We start from the raw sequence: 22,067 nt of genomic DNA on the forward strand, positions 1-22,067 counted from the left end.
GCTCCAAGACAAAGAAAGAAAGAGAGAGAGAGAGAGAGAGAGAGAGAGAGAGAGAGAGAGAGAGAGAGAGAGAGAGAAAGAAAAGAAGGAAGAAAGGAAGAGAGAAAGAAAAGAAAGAAGAGAAAGAGAGGGAGGGGGAGAAAGAAGGAGGAGCAGGAGGAAGAGGCAAAGAAGAGGGAGGAAAAGAAAGGGAGGAAGGAAGGAAAGAAGGAAGGAAGGAAAAAGGAAGGAAAAGTGGAAAGGAGGGAAGGATGGAAGGAAGGAAGGATTAAAAAGGAAAAGAAAAATTTCCCAGCAGATTTATTTGAAACATCCCAACTAATCACAATCAATGCAGACAAACAAACTTTCTGAGGTCTTCCCTTGCGTTGAACTCCGGTGACTTCCCGGACCAGAGTAAAGGTTCGGGTTACTACCGAGAGCTTTCAGAATGATTAGCACCGGTGGGGACACCACGTGGTTTCCTTGGGGGCGGCAGCCCTGGCCCACCCACTCCCCAGTGTGCGAGGCCCCGCGCCGCCTCGCGGGGCGGGAAGGTGGGCGTACGCTGGGCAGCGGCCACCGGAGGAGGGGCCGGAGGGTGGTGCGGGGCCCATGCTTTTTATCGCAGTCCGGGCCGTCCGGGCCACCCAGGCCGAAGCGGCGGCGGCGGGCATGGCAGAGGAGCGGCCGGGGCCGGCGGCGGGGCTGCAGCTGAACGCGCTGCCGGACCACTCGCCGCTGCTGCAGCCGGGCTTGACCGAACTGCGGTGCCGGGCACAGGCGGCGGGCGCTCCGCTCTCACCGCTGCCGCTCACCGATTCCTTCCTTCTGCGCTTCCTGCGCGCCCGGGACTTCGACCTCGACCTGGCCTGGCGGGTAAGGGTGCCTCACCGCTGCACCCCACCCTGAGAACAGGGCTGGGTGCCCGTGGATGTGGTCTCCTAACTCCCGCGAAAGCGGAAGTTGCAAATGGGACCTAGGTGGGAACGCGCCCCTGGCTCACTGGGCAGGGGGCGCTGTGGCGCGGGTCTTCTGAGAAATCCAGCGCCAGTCTTAATTTCTCTGGGTCATGGAAACGGAAAACCTAGACAAAGCTGGATGGACCTCTGCGGGTTGATGGCCCATTTGACCCCCAACACTGGAGCTCTGCTCTAGATGAGTCTCCCGAACTTAGAAAGTTTGGGGAAAATGCCTGTCCTCTTCCCTGGTAGAAAGCTGGTGATATAAAACAAAATAACAGCTGAGAAGTAGGAAGCCTAGATTTCATTACATCTTAGCAGGTCAGGTAACTAAGTGCACGAGCGGCAGGGAGAACGAAATTGCCATCAAAGCGGAAGGTCTAAAGCCAAATTCTAGCGAAATAGTATTACTAATAGCAATCCCTAATTGTCAAGACAGTAAAGCAGTCCGGTGGAAGGGGTGAGGGATGAGGCTGTTCTTTTGTGTTTCCAGGCATGTTTCAGCAGGGTGGTTGAGAGAAGCGGTGGTGGGAAGACAGGAATCAGAAAGAGCGAGGCGACCTTTAGTTCTGTCACTTTGGGCTCAGTATCCTCCTCTGTCAAATCATGATGAGGACACGTACCGCACTGACTGGCTTCGAGGACTGACCATTAACCAACTTAACAGACTAAGACGTACCCAGGAGAGAGACTGGCACAGAAGCAGCGCTCAGAAATGGAACCTGGTTTAGCCCTTTCTCCAAGTGGCTTGCTGAGTGCCGTGCAGCGAGTTGAAAGGCAGGGGAAGTATTATATGTAGTACAGAATTCCAGCGTGTCTCAGTGTGGGGTTTTTCGGTTGTTGATAACTAATTTCTAATTTAAAAACTAAAGACTATGAGTGGTAAAAAATAATCCATAAACAGTAAAGAGTACAAAGTAAGTTCCTGAAAGTAGCTTTCTAAAGGAAAAGAGTTCTCCACCCCAAACCTTAGTTTGCCAGCCGTCTACCTAGAAGCAGTTACTGTTACCGGTTTCTTGTTTCTCTTTCCAGACAGTCTACCTTCACACAAGCATACGTGTGTTTTACGTTTTTTTCCTTTTTAAACCTATTTTATCATAGAGATCATCGTATTTTCTCATGTGTACGTGCATCTTATCCTTTTGCGGACTGTGTGCTATTCCCTTGTATGAATGAGTTATATTAACGTTGATTAAGCTCTCCCTGTTACTGGACATGGAGTTGTCACCAGACAATGGCAGTGTTGCCGTGGACACGGTTCATTCCCTCATCAATGATTGTTTTTTGAATTCCTACATTTTGCCTGGCAGTACACAAAATGCAGTAAACGAGACAAAGGAGGCATCTTCCATCACCAACTGGGTATTCTATTAGGTGGGTGCAAAAGTAATTGCAGTTTAAAAGGTTAAAAATAATTGCAAAAACCGCAATTACTTTTGCACCAACCTCATAGTATGTCTTTGTACATGTGTCTTGGTGCAAAAATAGGAATATATCTTTATAGGATACGTTCAACCTGCAGAATTGCTGCGTGAAGTGAGATGGGCAATTTCAGTGTTGAGGAAATTAACAACTGCCCTCCGAAGTGCTGGCACTAATTTTGTCAATTCTGTATTGCATAATATTATCATCACCCACGCTGTATTTAGCAATCATTATGATCTGTGTGTCAGTCTGCTAGGTGAGGAACTGGTTCTCATTATTAAAGGATGCATTTATATAATTACAAGGGAGGTTAGTCATCTTTTATGTATTTATCCTTTTAAAATGCTTTTCTCGATAACTGCTTGTTTTTACCATTTGTTCATTTTCTTCCATTTTGTTTACATAAAACATACATGCAATATAAAAAGCTTTTTATTCATAAAATATCTTTATGTATTAAAGCAAATAGGCCATTGTCCTCGTTTGTTGTTTATCTTCTGATATTGTTAAGGCTGGTTCTGTGCAGAATTTTATGTTTTTATGTAACAAATATGGTGGTTCTTTGATTGCTTCTGGGTTTTATAAGCACTTCTCTTTTCCAAAATTTTCTGTAGTAATTTATGACTTCTTAGGGTGCCGTTCAGCTTCAAGTTGTTGTCCTTTCAGTCTTAGTTGTGGAGGGTGCAGCTCAGCTCCAGGTCCAGTTGCCGTTGCTAGTTGCAGGGGGCACAGCCCACCATCCCTTGTGGGGGTCAAACTGGCAACCTTGTGGTTGAGAGCCCACTGGCCCGTGAGGGAATTGAACTGGCAGCCTTCGGAGTTAGGAGCACAGAGCTCTAACCGCCTGAGCCACCGGGCCGGCCCTATGACTTCTTTTTTTAATGTTGGAGTTGTTGCTCTACTGGGATTTCTTTGATGTTAGGAGTGAACTAGGAATCTGACTATTTGTTTTCACGTTATCAGATGGCTATCTAGGTGTCCCAACATCAGGAGCAATAAACTAATATTTGCTCAACAACTAGTAAATATGAAGACACAGTTTCAGGTCCGACGGAGAGTGCAGTTTAAGTGAGACACTAAACCTATATGTTGTAAAGGTAACTAACAATAAAAAATGTATGATTTATTGATTTCATTGTGGTTGCTTTCTATTTTATTTTTAATTTTTCAAATTTATTTTTGGTTTAAAATTTAAGATTTTATTTTATAAGAAACCAAGGATTCCTATAGATGCATTGAAAATAGACAAAAGAATTTTATATCTAGAGGAGACCTTAGAGAAGCTTACATTTTGTCTTTCTCTAACTTTCAAGCTTTTTCATCTGCAAATTGACATATTCAATCATAACAGCAGTTAGTGGCAGAGCTAGAACTAGAACCTGATTTCCTTGGATACACCATAAATCAGAAAGGTAACTCTATCAAAAATTATTATTAAAAGCATGAAGCTTTAAGCCAAAAGAACAAAGGAAAACTTCATTTGATCTAAATAATCCTATCCATTATGATTGCTATTAAAATTTCTCTCTTATTGTATATTCCTAAAAATACGGAACGCTTCATGAATTTGTGTGTCCTCCTTGCGCAGGGGCCATGCTAATCTTTTCTTTATCGTTCCAGTTTTAGTATATGTGTGCTGCTGAAGTGAGCACTCATTTCAGTTGCTTTTTAAAAGTAATGTCTACAGACACAGACAACAGAAAGGTGGTTACCAGAGGGAGAGTGGAGTGGGGTCAGGATGAAGAGGGTAAAGGGGGTCAAATTTATGGTGACAGAGGGAGGCTAGACTTTGGGTGGTGAGCTCACAATGCAATATACAGATGTATTATAGAATTCTACACTTGAAACTTATATAATGTTTTTAACCAATGTCACCCCAATAAATTTTATAAAGAAAACAACATAACAAAAGTAATGTCCAAATAGAAGAGGAAATAAAATTTACCTCCAACCTCTGTCTTCACTTGATCTTAGCCAAAAGGCCGAGAAGCGATCAACCTCTGTATTCTTTATGTTCCTGAATTGTTCTCATTGCACCATGTCCTTGAGGAATTTGCTACGTAGTAGGACTGTCTAAATCCACTAGAGAGGGATCAAGTTTCTGTCTGTGAATTCTTTGTCTTACTTTTCTGCCAATTGGGAATGAAAGCAAAAGGTTTAGAGTATGAAACTGGATTTTTTTTTTTTCATTTGTCTGTACAAAGGCAGTAAATTCAACTCAAACTTCCTTGTTTATAATATAAAAGCCCTATAGTTTTAGTGTATCGACAAAGCTCAATAAGTCCCTCAGTTGTAGTGAAATGTCTCATTTTTGTAGTTTTTGTATTTGAAGTGGTAATGAATCAATGACGTTTTTAGAATCTTAGTAGCTTTTATTTGAGTGCCAGGTACTTTGGTAAGTAGTTATTTGTGAGGATTATCTCATTATTTTCTCATTTCAGAAGAAACTGAGATGTAGAGTAAGTGACTTGTCTGGAATCACAGTTATTAAGTGATAGAGCAAGAATTTCAACTTGGGTTAAACTCAGGGGAACCAACTTATGCTCTCAAGTACACTATACACTTGCCCCGTCTGTTTAAAACAATGAACTTAAAAACAGCCAACTCTTAATGTTTGTTTGTTCTACGTCTAGTGTATTTCTCTCTTTCACAAGAGAACAGTCCAGGTCCTTATAGTACTGCTCCATGTGATAAGTTTTTATATTTTAATTACTGTTATGGTTTTCCCAAAGACTTTGAAGCTTTCAAAATTCCATTGACTCTCCCTGCTAATTTCCCACTAAATGTAGCTTATTTTATAAAATTTGTCATACTGTATCAGTTTCAGTCTTCACTTCACTTCTGTAGTTATCACCCTTAAACACATGTGTAATTTCTCTGAGCTTTAGTTTTCTTATCCATAAAATGAGGTAACAATAGTTACCTCTCCGGGTGATTGTGAAGAGGCATCGCAAATATGCCATTAATCACTATAAAAGCTGCACAAATATGGTTGTGATTTTTATTTGAAATTACATGAAAAATGTAAGAAGAAAGCTACTGTTATTATAAAGCATAGTTAAAATAAACCACAACCTTTTATATTTATTTATTCCTAATTGTGGTATGAAACAGGTGCTTTCCAATAATAATTGGAAATTCACTTATACTCAATTTTTTTGTTGTTGTGAACTTTAGGTTTGCTTGAGAATTGCTCAGTAGCAGTTTACATAATTTACATAATTTATTTATGTCAACTGGACCTTTGAATTTGTTTACCACTGGAAAACTAATAATCAAAAAGATCCAAAAAACTGGGGTGGCCGGTTAGCTCAGTTGGTTAGAGCGTGGTGCTGGTAGCACCAAGGTTGCCGGTTTGATCCCTGCATGGGCCACTATGAGCTGTGCCCTCCTTAAAAAAGATCCAAAAAAGTTATAAACAAAAGTAATAATGAAAAGTAATAATCAAAGGTTTATATAGTACAGTTTGCAAAACTTAAATGTCAAAGGTATTATTTGTGTGTCTTTACAAATGTCATTTTTTTCAAGTGTGTGGATCCAGCTGGTTTACTTATGCAATGCAGTAGTCCCCTCTTATCTTCGGGGAATACCTTCTAAGACTCCAGTGGATGCCTGAAACCGTGAATAGTACTGAATCCTATATTTACTATGTTTTTCCCTTATATATCCATATCTATGATAAAATTGAATTTATAAATTAGGCACAGTAAGAGATTAACGACAATAATTAATAATAAAACAATTATAACAATATACTGTAATAAAAGTTATATGAATGGCTTTGGGGCCACTATAAAGTGGGTGACTTAAACACAAGCCCTGCGATACCTACAGGGTCTATCTGTTAACCCAGCGGCTACTAAGTGACTAATCAGGGTGGCATATACAGCGTGGAGACGCTGGACAAAAGGATGAATCGTGGGGCTGCAGAAGGAGTGGGATGGAGTGAGAGTTCATCATGCTGCTCAGAATGGCGCACAATTTAAAACTTATGAAATGTTTAGTTTTGGAATTTTCCATTTAACACATTTGGACTGTGGTTGACCATAGGTAACAGAAGCCACCGAAAGCGAAAGCGCATACGCCGGTGGGGGGGTGTTTTGTAATTTATTCTTTCATTCAACACATATATCTATCTCTTGGATGCTCAGAACTCTGCAGAGAAGAGTAAGTTGAGGACCCTGTCACTATTACTGAAATGATCCCTTTTAATAAAGCTACAATTTTTTTTATCATTCCATGGGGAAATAAAATAGTTATTTCTACTCATATATAGGAACTAATATTCTGCTACTAGCATTTTGTTTGAATCAAAATTAAAAGGATGATTTTTATGTCTGGGGGAATTATCAAAATTTTAATAAGCATTGTAAAAAATGCTATTAACACTTATGCTGATGCCCCCTAAGAGAGGAGGAGGAAGAGAAATGTATCTGATGGAACAAGATGAATATGTCAGAATCTACAATGTGCCTTTTGTTCCTCCTGCCTTTGCAAACTGCTATTTAGGTCACCAATTATTTCTTGGTTGGCAAATTCACTGACATTTTTCCTTTCTTACCTCTCTGTTGGATTTGACTCTTAGCAACATTCTCTTTTTTTAAACAGTTAAGAAAAATTTATTAAATACAGAAATGGGAGAGAGGGAAAAAGACAGAAAGATAGGGAGAGAATATCAGAGAGAGAGAGAGAGAGAGAGAGAGAGAGAGAGAGAGAGAGAGAGAGAGAGAAATACAGATAACGTTTTCTTTCCTTCTGTCCACTACAGTGGTGTTTCTCCTACAACTTAAACAGTTTCTTTCTTCCTCCAGCCATTCCTAGCCATTGGCATTTCCCATGGCTCAGAATTTCACCCTGTCCTTGTTTTTTTAAATTTGTACTTGTAGTTTCTCTGCCCAATTATAACTACTTTGTGATGACAGTTATCACATTATTCCAATGACTCTCAAATGCAAAATTTGTTTTTTCCTTTTACCTGAACTGTGGTTCTACGTTGCTAACAGATCTCTTGAAACTCAAAACAAATATATTGCCATTTTAGAAAAATTGAGACTGCTGAAAATCATAAAGAGAGAAATTAAAATGTGGTACGTTTTAAATATGTAATTTGATTTTAGTATTCTCTGCAGTATACTGGCAATGTTTGTATTATTTGTCAATTTAGATTAACCATTATTGATGGTACTTTTGGGAAAAAAAAAGAAAATGGGATTCCTTCAAAACTATATTTTACCAAGACCTAATATCCAGGCATCATGTTCTGTAGGGTCTCTGAATGCATACCACTGTTAACAAAGTCAATTTGTGTTGTTTTTCTATTAGTAGAAAGTATAGCAGTGGTATAGAGTTATTCTTTTGTATCTTTGAGTTAGCTCTTGTTTTTGTAGGAAAGAAAATAAAACCCCCCAAATTCTAGTTATCATCAATGTAAACTTGCTACTTGGATGAGCCAGTTAATCCTACTGACTTTACCTATTATAAAAATGGCAGTGCTAACTACCGCTCATTATGCCCATATATGCTTTACACATTACCCTACAAGGCAGATATTGAGAAAACAAGACTCAGAAACATTAAATAATGACTCTAGATCACATACCGTGTTTCCCCGAAAATAAGACCTAGTAGGACCATCAGCTCTAATGCGTCTTTTGGAGCAAAAATTAATATAAGACCAGGTCTTATTTTAATATTACGACAGGGTATAATATAATATAATATAAAATAATATAATACCCGGTCTTATATAATATATTAATTTTTGCTCCAAAAGACACATTAGAGCTGATGGTCTGGCTAGTTCTTATTTTCAGGGAAACAGGGTAGGTGTTAAGTGACAGAGCCAAGGTTTTTCTGAAGAAGCAGCCTGGGAACTGAACTTTTCACCAGATAGCGTGGCCTATGTGATCAAGTTGTCATCAACAGGTCACCTCTAGAGAGAGCAGGGATTTCATTCTGGCTACTGCTTTAACTCAAGTGCCTAACACACAGTATGGAACATTGTAGATATTCCAAAAATATTTGTAGAGTGAATTCATTTGATTGATTTCTACTCCTTATTTCAAAAAGACTAAAGGTGGATGTTCAGTTATCTACTGCCAAGTAACAAATCACCCCCAAAATTGAGTGACATATAAACCACAGCTATCATTTGTTTGTGATTCTCCCATCTGGGCAGGGCTCCATGGATGTGTTTGTTCATTTCTGCTCCACGGTGGATCATATGGGAACTTGGCTGAGGTCAGGCTTTCTAACTACGACAGCCTGTCATCCTCTGGGGCCTCTCTCTGCATAGATGTTTCATTTTGTAATCTTACATGATGCCTGGATCCCAAAAAGCAAAAACAGAAGGTCCCAGGCTTCTTAAAACCTAGGAAAGTGTCTCTTCTGCCATATTCTGTTAGTCAAAGCAAGACGTAAGGCCAACCTAGATTCAAGGGGAAGGAATCAAGTGGATTCCATCTCTTGATGGGAGGGATGGCCTGTGTACACCAGGACGGGTGGTATTGTTGGCAGCTATCTTTGGAGACTCTCTACCACAAGAGACAAATAAGAATTACTCAGCTTTGAATTTGTGATGAACTCCTATCATCTGAGATCCTTGCCGAAGGAAGCTTTGAATTTTTATAGCCAAAAAGATACCCCAGCTTGAAATCCTGATATAACGAAGATCAAGGGCCATATGTAATGCCAAGGCTTTTCTACCATTTTTACCAAATGCTTGCCATGTATGCTATCTGCAGACAATTTTTATTTTATTTTTCAGTTACTAAAAAACTATTATAAGTGGAGAGCAGAATGCCCAGAAATAAGTGCAGATCTACACCCGAGAAGTGTTCTTGGTCTTCTGAAGGCTGGCTATCTCGGAGTCCTGAGCGCCAGGGACCCCACCGGCAGCAAAGTTCTCATTTACAGAATCGGTAAGTCAGACACAGCACGTCTCTTTCATTTTTCTTGACTGCCATATAGAAAGCTGCAATGAGTCCATATTTAAGCATTTGGGTTTTAACTGAGGTGTAATTGAGATTTTAATGTCCCCCAAATATAATAAAACTGGCAGTTGTGAGAAAATGAACAAAACCCAATGAAAATGCTTCTTCCGTTTTTTCCCACACGGTCAACTATATAAAATAAGAGAAAAAGGAAACAGAGAAGAGAAATAGGAGGGGAAAGTGAAAAGATCAGGGGAAGTGTTTCAGAAAATACTTTGTAGGAAATACAAATAAGAATTCTGAGCTATAATAATATGTATAACTCTACGAGATTGTGGATTTTGTCTGTTCTGTTCACTGATGTATCCCAAGCACTGAGAGTAGGGTACATTGTAGGTGTTTATTAACTATTTGTGGAATGAGTGACTGAATGACTAGTTGGATAGCACCCCAGGCTGAAGAGCAAGGGGCCCCTTCTCCCGATGGAGACAGTTACAGTGGGAAAGCATCACCTCTGGGAAGTGTTGCAGATCATGTATTCCACATTCCCCTCTTGCTTTCCACTGCTTCCCCTTGTCACCATTAGGTCTTCCTAGTATTTCTTGGAGGTTCGTGACCTATAACTTCTGCCCTTCCTTAGACCTGTATGTGATTAAAACTGGTGTTTAAGAAAGAAGGATGCATACCAGCGCAGCATCCTCTCATGGCCCAATATTTTATGAGTAGAATTTTGTGAATTGTCATCTTATAGAAACTTTTGCATCTTTAAATATTCTAAGGAACTTTAAAATATGTATCGATTTGCTTTTCCTGCCTGCTTGTACATAAGATGCTTGCCTGTAATTCAACTGTTGGCTGTCTTGCAAGAAAACACTTCATTTAAATCTTGAAAGGGTATCACAAGACTAAGTAGAATGATTCTGGATTTTTGCCCCAACTTATATGTCAAATACAAATGGGTTAATCATGAAGTCGTTGTCTGTAACCCAGACGTCATAATGTTTTTTCCTGTCCTCGTGTTTTTCCACTGGTGTTATAAGATGTTGAATGAAGTTCTTTGAGTTCCTTGAGGTAGGGTTGCCAGATTTCACATAGTACCTATGTTTTACATAGCAAGCAAACCCATATTTTATAATAACAAATAATTTTTTAGTATGCCTGGGGCATACTTACACTAAAAATTTATATCCTGTGTATCTGAAATTCAGCTTTAACTGGGCATCTTATATTTTATCTGGCAACCCCAAGCAGGGGTCTCAGGAACATAAAACTGAAACCTACAGATGATTCTTTTTGCAGATATCCTGGCTTTGTACTGCCAGGCTGGAGTTTTTTTCTAGTTTGTTCATAAACTAACTGGGGCAGGGTAAGCAGTAAAAATGATACCTCGATAGTAAAAAAGCAAATGTGCTACTTTTATCATAAATCTCTGAATACCAAATCAGTCTTCTCCTGTTTAGCAAGGGCCTCTTGTAGTCTATTCATTGATAAGGGTACTGTTTAACTCAAAGAGATTTTAAAGTCTAGAAAAAACATGTAGGCTTAGTGACGATCAGAAAAGGAAGGTTTGCTGCACATCTGTGTGTTATGTAGAATAACATCTTATTCTAGGGAGCAAAGAAGAAACTCAGAAGCGTTTTGTAAATAAAAGAAAATGATAAAATAAAGATTTACAAATTTTCTAAATTTTATTGTGCTAATGGGAGGAACTAGAAAAGAAAATCTATGGTGGAGCTTTCTGATAAAACATTAGCTTAACCACTTTCCCTAGGTAGTATCTCTGTGCAGTAAAAGCAGTAAAAAAATGCATTGAGCCCTTTTCTCCAATCCGGCAGGGCACCGCAAGGCTCAATTTTTGCCATTATTTGTCTACAAGTCAGAGGATATAGAGTTAACCCTTGAACAACACAAGATTGAACTGCATGGGCTCACTTAAGTGTGGATATTTTTCAATAAATATGTATAGTGCTGTAAATGTATTTTCTCTTCCTTATGAAATTCTTAATATTTTCTTTTCTCTAGCTTACTTTATTGTAAGAATACAGTGTATAATACATATACCATACAAAATATTTGTTAATCGACTGTTTATGTTATTGGTAAGGCTTCTGGTCAACAGTGGGCTATTAGCAATTAAGTTTTGGGGGGGTCAAAAGTTATACACGGAGTTTTGACTGCCTGGGCGTCAGCGCCCCTAACTGCTGTGTGGTTCAGGGATCGACTGTAATTCTAAGCCTTTTGAGACTCACTACTGCACAAAAAACAGCAAAAGTAAAATTTAACAGTGAGTATTAAGTTCTGACTATGGCTTAGTTCTTAGGAATGCAGGTTCTAAGGAATATGTTGCCTGTGTTGGAATCTCAGCTCTGCTGTGTTCTAACTACATGGAAAGCTGTGTAGCCGAACTCCATTTTCTCATCTGTCAAATGGGTGAAATCTATAATAAAATTGCTGTGAGCATTAAATCTTGTAATATATATAAAACATAATTAGAACATTACCTGGCATATATAATAAGTGCTTAATAAATGTTAGCTAGATATTAGAGAAGAAATTAAAAATTCAAGGCATGTTTCTCTTTTGCCTTAAGGAGACTAAAGTCTAGACCAGAACTATCCAACAGAACTTTCTATGATGATGAAATTGTTCTGCAGTAACCACACATACGTAGCTGTTGAGTACTTGAGATGTCGCTATTGCAACTTAGGAACTGAATTTTTCATTTTATTTAATGTTAATTAATTTAAATTTAGATAGCCACATGTGGCTAATGGCTACCATATTGGACAGCACAGGTCTTGACATGTTGCTTGCCTCAGTAATTTAGATATGTCACTATTTCCTGAACTGCAGACTTCCAGCCATTCTTTCCATAGTTTTTCACCATTGTAGCTTTCAGCCAATGTCTGAAGTAGCACAGTGTACTTGAACTGGGTTATCCATGGATTGATTATTCACATTCTTACCACGTGTCCAAGTCTTTTAAAAACAAGGGGTAATCCTATTGTGCCTTCCTAAGAATACTTCTGATGATCCCTTCTCTTTCTATATCTTCAAATGTTTTCTTGCTACTAGATGTTACCCATTAACATTTGAGTCTATTAAGAGTCAGCCACCCAAGACAAAACAAAAACTCAATCCCACAAGACCCTCCAGCCTCCACCACTCCTCTCACTCTCAGTCAAACTTCTTAAGTTAGTGTGGTTCACCATCGACATTTTCTCACAGTTCCTCTCCACCTACCCTGGTCTGGTTTCACTGGTTTCACTCCCACCTCTCTGTTGAAATGACCTTAACAAATCATCAGTGACTTTCTTTCCACGAAATCTAATGGGCATGTTTAGTTAGTCCTGTTTTAGTTGGCCTCTCGACACAGCAAATCACTTCCTGTTTCTTGAGATATCCTCCTTTGGCTTCTCTGATGTCACGTTCAACTGGTATTTTCCTCTGACTTAACTGGCTGCTACATACGTCCTAGTCTTCTTTGCTGGCACCACCGATTCTACTCACCCTTTTAATTCTGAACTTCCTTGCGAGGTTGGCCTCAGCTTCCTCTGCTCATGCTACTTTATCTCTCTGCTACTGGGTTGTGATGCCCTGTCATCTCTACTATAACAAAGGTAAACATAGATCTAAGACAATCTCTGTCAGAGACTCTCATACAAGCACCAACATCTCCCAGATAAACACCTGTCCACGTCATCTCTTTATCCCCAAGTATCCATATAACCAGCTCCTAATCCAGCTCTATCCACTTGGATGTCTCACAATCACCATTTCAACATGTCCAAAAGTACGTAGGCTCTTTTCCTCCCTGAACATTTCTCTTCCAGAGTATCCTGTCTTAATAAATGGTACCACCATTCTACCCAGTTGTCCAAACCAGAAACTTTGGTATTTTAAAATTTTACCATTACTTCGTCATGCTTTCTCTTTCTCTCTCTCTCTCTCTCTCTCTCTCTCTCTCTCTCTCTCTCTCTCTCTCTCAGGCACTCCATGAACCCTTAATCTGGAGACTTGCATCTTTTTTCAGCTTTGGAAACATTGTCTCTACTAATACTATTCCTCTCTCCTCTGTTCCCTATTCTCTGTATTATTGTCTCCCAATAATTCTAATTAGTTGGATTTTGAAACTTCTGGATCTAGCCAAATGTCTTTAACTTTAATTCATACGTATCAACTCTTGGCTTTTTTGTGAAGAGTTTGAGAGAATTCGTCATCTTGATGTTCCAAACCATTATTCACTTGTGTCTCTTCTGTCATTTGTCCCATCAACTGAAATTTGCTTGAATTACCATCATTTTATTTCTAACATCTCAACTGATTCTTTTTAATAATAGCCTGCTCTTATAATAATAGCCTATAGTATCTTTTATTCCCCCACTGAAACTTTTTTGCTTCCTTTCACATTTCTTGCTTTATTAACTGTTTCCTTGGGTTTCAGTGCCTTTGTCTATTGAGTTTGGTTCCTCTCTTTGTGTGTCTGTTTGAAAAAATCTTACAATTCTTAATAGATGCATATTTTTAAAAAAGATTACCTGCTTGCCTGTCCATTATGTTCTTTCTGCATGCCGTGGCCTGTCCCAGGAATGCTGAGGGAGGGGAGAGGAGAAGAATGTCACTAAGTCCTCTTCCTAGCACAGCTATTCCCTGTTTTTCCTGGGTGTGGGTAGCTACGTGAGTGCTTCCCTGACTCTGATGTTCCAAGTCCACACTTACTGTCCTAGCCTGTCAGGACACGACTCTGCGACATGTTGCTTATCACTGAGGGACAGCAGAGATGTCCGCTAGCCTTTCTATGACCTCTTTGTTTCTACAGGGCCCCAGTTACTCTTCATACTCTAGGCTGTGCTTCCCATTTTCAACACCTCTGAGCTTGGATCACTCCCTCGGCATCCCCATCTTTAGCTACTGCCCTCTCCTGTGTGTTTTGGGCTGTAGTTTCATCTGGCAATCAAATCCAGCCTGCATTTATTCTTTGCCCCCTATGCTCTTAAAAATCTGTTCTTTGTGAGGGAGAAGCAGACACATATTTTTGGACCACCAATGTGATGTATTATTCAATTCATGATCTTTTTACATGTTTTTATTTCTATTGATCCTTTAGGTCTGAAAAGAATTTGTTTCCCTTTGTAAGTCTTTTCTGATTTTTTACACAATGCTGAGATATGATATATTTTTTTTATTTTTTAGCACACTGGGACCCCAAAGTTTTTACCGCTTATGATGTATTTCGTTTAAGTCTTATCACATCTGAGCTTATTGTACAGGAGGTAGAAACCCAACAGAATGGTATCAAGACTATCTTCGATCTGGAAGGCTGGAATTTTTCTCATGCTTTTCAAATTACCCCATCGGTAGCCAAGAAGATTGCTGCTGTTCTTACAGTAAGTGTATAGTTTAACTCTTGGGGATAATCATTCCAAGTAACAGATTTAAATTGAGTTAGACATTAGATAAAGAGAAGGGCTAATACATTTATTTACAAATCAAATAAAATTTTAGAAATGATGCATAGAATTGAATAATGCTAAGAAAAGGAGGAGTGTTATTAATTCATCAAAGAAACAATGTAACAAATTGTGGAAATATGTTCATGATCAGTAACCACAAACTTTATACATTTAAACAATAATGTGGTGATTTTATCTTTATGTCATGAAAATTTTCTTCCTAAAGTAGAAAATCGATTAAAAAATGATATTTGTAACAATGGTACAACAAAATGTCACATACATTTTGGTAGGTATAAAGCGATACAGTTCTTCTAGAAATCAAAAGTTTTTTTAAATGGCCATCATTTTTGACCCAGTAACCCTACTTTTTGGAATGTAGCCAAAGAATAATCTTAAATATAGCAAAGACTTTGTATCTAATAATAGTAGCTTACTATGTGGCAGGTACTTTGCTAAGTGTTTAAAATCCATTACCATTTACTGACCCCACAAGTCTATGTCCTATGACTATTATTTTTTCCATTTTACAAAGTACTTAAGTGTGTCAGAGATGTGACAGGAATGCCCAACCAAGCACACACATTTTGTCAGCAGTGAGGCAAAGGTTCCAGTTCAGATCATCTGAGTGTAAAAGCGCTGCTTATAATGATCATTGCCGCCAAAACATAAAGATAGGTACAATAGCATCAATTTTTATCGAATAAAATGAGAAACAGCTTATTTGTCCAGAAATAGGAAAATAGTTACTTCAATTATGGTAATTCCATCTGATGGATTATTGTAATATATTAAAACTCACGATGTTTACAAATACTGTATTATATCAATGGAACAAAACAGGATACAAATTATTTAGAGAGCATATTAGCAATTATGTTTAAAATAATATTATGCATTGAAAGAACCTGGAAGGAAGGGCCCCAAATTGATAATACATTTTTAAAAGCTATGCATAGGAAAAAAAAAAGAATTTTGTATGAAAGAAACTTGGCAGGAAATGTCTTTATAGTAGGTTGGTGCAAAAGTAATTGTGGTTTTTACAATTATTAACCTTTTAAACTGCAATTACTTGTACACCAACTTAACAATACATCTTTGGGTAGGAAAACTATTGAGAAGTTTTCTTTCTTTCAACTCTTAACTTTTTAAACCTTCTGAATAAGCCTATATTACTTTGATGTTAAAGACATACCTGTGTCAAAAGTTTAAAAGTGTGTGTTTATTGTACTATTCTTTCAACTTTTATGAAAGTTTGATTTTTTTCCTCAAAATAAAAATTTTAGGGAAAAAGTTAAATATTAATATTCAAACATCTCATTGGATCTTTAAAAGGACATTTATATGTGACTAGGGAAAATATTTTTTGTGTCTTATTTAAAAAAGACATTTCTTAACACGTTGCGTACGGCGGGGTTTAAATCCCTCGTGAAGATTCTCGTGATCCATACGCAACGTGTTAAAATACTTTGTCTAAGCTACAAGGTGAATACTTCTTGGAGATATTATCTTAATCTAGTGACAGTGAACAATAAAGCAGGCTATTGTGTTGATGGACTAAATAATTTTGAAAAAGAAATCACCCATTAGGAACACCTGTAAGTTTAGCAAATATTCAAAGAGTGGATTTGTCAATAGAAATATATATTCATTTATGCTTTGTTATTAATAAGATTTTTTTCTTCATTTTCAAAAGGATTCCTTTCCATTAAAAGTTCGTGGTATCCATTTGATAAATGAACCAATAATTTTCCATGCTGTCTTTTCCATGATTAAACCATTCCTGACTGAAAAAATTAAGGAACGGGTGAGTGAAGCATATTCAAGTTACTATTCCTCTGTACCAAATGTTCCAATCCTTTATCATTTAAGAACTGCTTTATTAAGCAACCCACCCCATTGTCCCAATATTTTGAGTATTTATCTAACAAGCCAACTACTCTTATAAATTACGATTTCTTTTTAATTTTGAAAAATCAAGTTAGTCTGCAGGGGGAAGTGGGCCTCTCACACATTCTTAGTGGGAGTGCAATATGTTATATTCCCTATAGAGGGCAGAGCGGTAATAGTTATCAAAATTACAGCCTTTGCACTTCTGCGAATTTATCCTACCTGTACACAAACAAAATTGCATATACAAGAGGATTCATTGAAGCAAAAGATTGGAAACCACCAAGTATTCATCACCAGGGTCAAATAAATTATGAGACATTGACACAATGGACTACAACAAGATTTGCAGGATGTATTGTAAAGTGAAATAGGCAAAGTGCAAAATAGTGCTTATGGTATGCTACCTTTTGTATAAAAAGGGAAGAAATCAAAATCTATAGTTATGTTTGCATAAAAAGTACATTAAAAGGATTAACAAGAAAGCAACCTGAATGGTTATCTATATGGAACGGAAAAGAGGTGTGTATAGGGTTGGGAGCTAGATATCTCACTGTGTATCTTTTAACTTGTTTTGATTTCTAGCCATGTGAATGTATTATCTATGCAAATAAAAAAAAGTTTAATAGACATGTGCAAGTGAAAACTACAGCTCCTGAAGTATGTGACTTAATGTCATGGTAGTTAAGAAAAATGATTTGAATTTTTATTTTTTACCTATCCTATGGAGCCTTATCTCAGGTGATTATCTAACATCTTTTAGGATATTAAGTAATCTGTAAAGGAGAATTTTTAAAGTATTTATTTAGGTAAACATTGCTAATATCAAATACCTGAACACAAAATAGTTTTTAAAGTCTTTGATAATTTATTGTAAACATTTTAAAAATATAGTGATTGTTATGCAGGGTGTCACGCGGGGTCTCTGGTCCCGCTCCCCACATAAGAACATAGGATATGGTGAGGCCAAAAAGGAACACCCACGGAGCCATAGATAGGGGAGTCTTACCACTATAGTCTCGCTGGCGGCTGCGTTGGAGACACAGGAAGCAGGAGCCACACTATCCGCAACCCACCGTCAGCTTCTCTGCCAAACAACCAACTTGCTAACTGCAATCCACTCTTGCTAGCTCAGCCACCATCGTCTTGCTAGCCCCCATTATCTGCTAGCGTAGCCACGGTAGTTATATTAGTGGCCAATGGCTCACTGGTTACAGCTGACGGCCAACTAGCCACAGCTAACGGCCAAGCAATCACAGTTGATGGCCATTTACTACCCGAGCCAGCACCTTTCCACGTGAGGTCGAGAGCTTGGAAACTACATTCCTGTCTCTGTTCCCACAGTGATCATGTGAGTTATAATAGCATATTTGGAATTTTAGAAAGTATAGTCTTTCATATTAAGAAAATGTAACCTCTTGTATCTGGTTAGAAAATTAGGATTCTAGAGCTTCTTTTGAGGTTATTCAGTAGGTATTTCTAACTATCTTCAAGGAGAACCACTCCTATGAAGGTGGCCCTTTTTCATTCTAGTATTTCTATAAAAGTCAAATTTTGTTTAGTTTTTTCTTTCTTCAGTGTAGCTTGATAATAGCTGGCCACCCTCTATTTAACTGAAAGTTCTAAAAATAAGTATTTCTATTTTGAGTTAGAGTCTGGACAAATAAAAACAACAAAAAACTAAACCTAACAAATCGAAGATGAGCAAAAAAGAAAGAAAAATAAAAATCGACAAGTTAGGTGACACATTTCAGTGAAAGTTAACTGACATGAAACAGACTTGCCAAAATGGCAGTGGGGTGGGGGTCCCAATCCAGCCACTTTCCTCCTTTTCAATATTTTGGCGATATGCTCTGAATGTTTTTATTTCTTTCTTCCTGAGAAGATAGTAGACTTTCTATTTGCTGATAGTATTTTACCATTTCAGAAAAAGTCAAGGATTGGGGCCTGTGAGGTTCCTGAATGCAGAAAACTTGTTTCATTCATCTTTCAATTCTTGTATCCTAGAACTTAGTAGGTACTTGATAAATGATTGTTGAGTGTATAGAGGAACATTTTGACCTAACAGATGGAGAAAGGTTATTATATATTTTTTTAAACAAGATGTGATTTTGATTCAAGGTTTTGGGCATCATTATATGATCGATTTTTATAGTTTAAAAATATTTGAAAATTTAAGGCTCTTAACCTTAAATTGTCTCAATTTTGTACTAGCCAAGAGTATACATCAAATGCACCACATAAATCATTTCCCATATACCTAATTTTGTGCTCAGATATATGCTTTTATTTTATAAGAAATAATACCAGGTAGTACATTTTCACCATCTAAGAACAATCCCAGGATATTAGATATTTTGCTAAAAATAACTTGTACATCAGGGAATAGAATGTATAAAGTACTTTTATTCTGTAAGTACTTTTAACGTTTTAAAAATCTACTGTTGAAAAAGGAAAAGAATATCTTTTTACAAATCTTACATAGATGATCAGACGTACGTCTGATCTTACGTAAAATGATCAGATTCATAAGAAGCACAATCTAAATTAATTAAATTAATTAAATTAATTAAATTAATTAAATTAAATTTAAATAAAATTCTTAGATTCACAAGCAGAGGAATACAGGATGTAGTATCTACACATATTCTGTATCTTGAAATTATTTGAGTAGCTCATTTTATGGTTTTGGTTTTCCGTTGGAAATTCATCTAATGTATTGACAGGCAGAAGACATACCTTCTAACATCTTTTGGCTATTTCAGGTTCACATGCATGGGACCAATTACAAACAAAGCTTACTTCAGCATTTCCCAGACATTCTTCCTCTGGAATATGGTGGTGAAGAATTCTCCATGGAGGACATTTGTCAGGAGTGGACAAATTTTGTAATGAAGTCGGAAAATTACCTCAGCAGTATTTCACAGACCACTGAATGAGTAGAAGTTATTTAATATGTATGGCGTCCTAATTAAAAATACATGAGTGAGATCCTACTTGTTTACATGAATGAAGGAGGAAAAAAATCTTTTAAACTAATTTAATTAATAATTCCTTGTCTGATTGATCTTTTATAAAAATCTTCTGACGTGAGCAATGTGGGTATGTAGGAAACTTCTTTATTTTTTAAATGCATTTTCTTTACCTTTGAAGTAATTAAATGTTAGTACACTTAAAAGCATAGAAGAGATTTCCTGAGTTTTACCCTTGAAAGTTATCTGTAAAGTATCTTGTTCATGTGTGCCTTTGTATGTTTCTGAAGTTTCATTTTAAATGGGTTCTCTGAGTACATTGTTTTAAAAACAAATGTATAAATAGTTCACTGAAAAGAATTATTAGCACAAATCAACTGATGATAAAAATATATTAACACTCATTCTGGGGTGGGTATCAGATTAAAATCTGAATATAGTTTTACAGAGTTATTTCTATGGGCCAGTAAGACAGTTCATCTCAGGGAAATTCTATTTTAGCATATTTGCACATTAGTAACTCTTAATTGAAGAGTCTATACGTCATAAGTTATTGTATATAGCATCTATAGTCCTCTAAGAAATTACTCGTGTTGATACAATTGATAACCAAAAATAATTTAGGAACTATTTCACACAGTTAATGGCTTCTTAATACTGTGTGTGCATTTTCAAACAAATCAAGAATGTAACTTTGACTTCTGTTTTTGGTTATTCTTATCATGACTAGAGATTTAGAGATGGAATAATATTTGGTTGTTGGATACACGGACTCTATTTTTTTTGTAATTAAAATTTATTAGGGTGACAATTGTTAGTAAAGTTACATAGATTTCAGGTGTACAACTCTGCAATATATCACCTATACATCACATTATGTGTTCACCACCCAGAGTCTGTTCTCTTTCTATCACCATATATTGTATCCCCTTTACCCTCATCTACCACCCCGTCCCCCCTTACCCTCTGGTAACCACAAAGCTATTGTCTGTGTCTATGAGTTTTTGTTTCTTCATTTGTTTGTCTTATTCTTTTGTTGTTTTCAGTTTTATATACATGTCAGTGAAATCATATGGTTTTCGACTTTTTCTGTCTGTCTTATTTTGTTCAGCATAATAATCTATTTTTAATGAAACAATAACACAACTACGAAAGGAAAAGGATATGTTTACATTTTTAAAATCACTGTCAATTATATCTGGAACTTTTCAGGATTATGCGTGAAGTTGAGTTTTATTATTACATCAGAATATTCTAACCAAATCCTACAATTCATGTTTACTTAAAAAAAAAATCATTAGTTTAAATGTGTTGTTTCTACTGTAGCTTAAAACAAAGAATATTTCATTTATTAATATGTAATGGTATGGCTTTCAACTTATGACAGTTTTTATAGTGTTTTATAATTTTTAATTTTATTTTAAACTTGAAAATGTGTGCAAAATTAGTTAAACATTTATCCAACTTAGTTGGGTTTCAACATTAATCATATAATTGTATCTTTGTGAAAGGGTATGTGAAGGGTATTTTTCTTTATAAGAAAATTATTCTAATCAGATCAGCTGATATTTATGATACTCTGAACTTGAATATCTATGATAAAATTGAGAACAATTGTGAATGTTCTTTAGAGAATGTATTAGATTTTGATTTAGCATTGGGAAGCTAATTTTACATTATAATTTTTGTTAAAAAATTAGATTGTGCCTGTTTTCTAAAAAAGTTAGTCTTCTTTACACAATCATACAACTTATAATTGTATAGTTAAAAATAACAGAACAAAACCATTTAAAAAGAATAAACAATAACAACAAAATGCTATGTGTTTATCCAACTTTTATTCCTAGAAGGAGGTTTACATCAAAAAGTTCCACTTCATTTACATTGGGTACTTAAAACACTTTCTTATAAATCTGTGAGGGGGTGATTATGTTAGCACATGAAAAAGTATAATATTTTTAAATGTCTTTTAAATGTGATTCATTGGTGATGTTATTAACAATAAATAGAATTAAAACAAATAACTCAATAGATGGACATTTCATGATGGGACTTTGAAATTTTTATCAAATGCAGCAATTCAGTGAAGAACATTCAAGGAACAATGTGAAATGCACAAGCAATGTTATAAGGCAGCACGACAAATAACTATCAAATTGTCTATATTACTTAAGTGTAATTGCACCAGAAGTGCCTTTTAAAAGATTAACTTTAACATGTGCTCATTGTGTTACCCAACTGCCTGATAATTTGTGTTTTAACATTGTTCAAAAGAAAATAAAGATCTTTCATGTAAACTGTAGCTGTTTCATTTTAAACATACAGCTTTTTCATTTAAAAATATGAATATTAGGCATTCTTTTTCAAAAACTTTGTGTCCTTCTAGAATAGTTAAGAAAAACCTACCACATCTAGTTGTCTATTACAGAAATGTCAGTTTTTTCTTTATAAAAT

General features: G+C 36.6%; 1 protein-coding gene and 1 non-coding gene across 3 annotated transcripts; one reads left to right on the forward strand and one right to left on the reverse strand.

Moving 5' to 3' along the window:
- The first annotated feature begins 559 nt into the window (after positions 1 to 559).
- TTPA (alpha tocopherol transfer protein) lies at positions 560 to 21,429 on the forward strand. Of its 2 annotated transcripts, XM_019754570.3 has the most exons (5): positions 569 to 858; positions 9,133 to 9,286; positions 14,492 to 14,685; positions 16,448 to 16,558; positions 19,407 to 21,429. In XM_019754570.3, the coding sequence occupies exons 1-5, from the start codon at positions 595 to 597 to the stop codon at positions 19,578 to 19,580; spliced, it is 897 nt and encodes a 298-aa protein (XP_019610129.3). In that variant the 5' UTR covers positions 569 to 594; the 3' UTR covers positions 19,581 to 21,429. The 2 variants fall into 2 exon arrangements, with proteins under 2 accessions (XP_074174790.2, XP_019610129.3); XM_074318689.2 differs by lacking the exons at positions 14,492 to 14,685; positions 16,448 to 16,558 and having other exon boundaries at positions 560 to 858; positions 19,407 to 19,628.
- Positions 3,910 to 4,018, reverse strand: LOC141568707 (U6 spliceosomal RNA). The gene has a single exon (XR_012491932.1). It is a non-coding gene; the product is annotated as a U6 spliceosomal RNA (small nuclear RNA).
- Positions 21,430 to 22,067: the final 638 nt, after the last annotated feature.

Source organism: Rhinolophus sinicus, chromosome 7 (assembly GCF_057876585.1).
Source record: "Rhinolophus sinicus isolate RSI-liver-muscle chromosome 7, RSI-T2T, whole genome shotgun sequence".
Taxonomy (NCBI): domain Eukaryota; kingdom Metazoa; phylum Chordata; class Mammalia; order Chiroptera; family Rhinolophidae; genus Rhinolophus; species Rhinolophus sinicus.

Coding starts and splice junctions, on each gene's coding strand:
- TTPA (XM_019754570.3), top strand. CDS start 595: ATGCTTTTTATCGCAGTCCGGGCCGTCCGGGCCACCCAGGCCGAAGCG. Junction 859..9,132: donor ACCTCGACCTGGCCTGGCGG/GTAAGGGTGCCT, acceptor TTTATTTTTCAG/TTACTAAAAAACTATTATAA. Junction 9,287..14,491: donor AGTTCTCATTTACAGAATCG/GTAAGTCAGACA, acceptor TTTATTTTTTAG/CACACTGGGACCCCAAAGTT.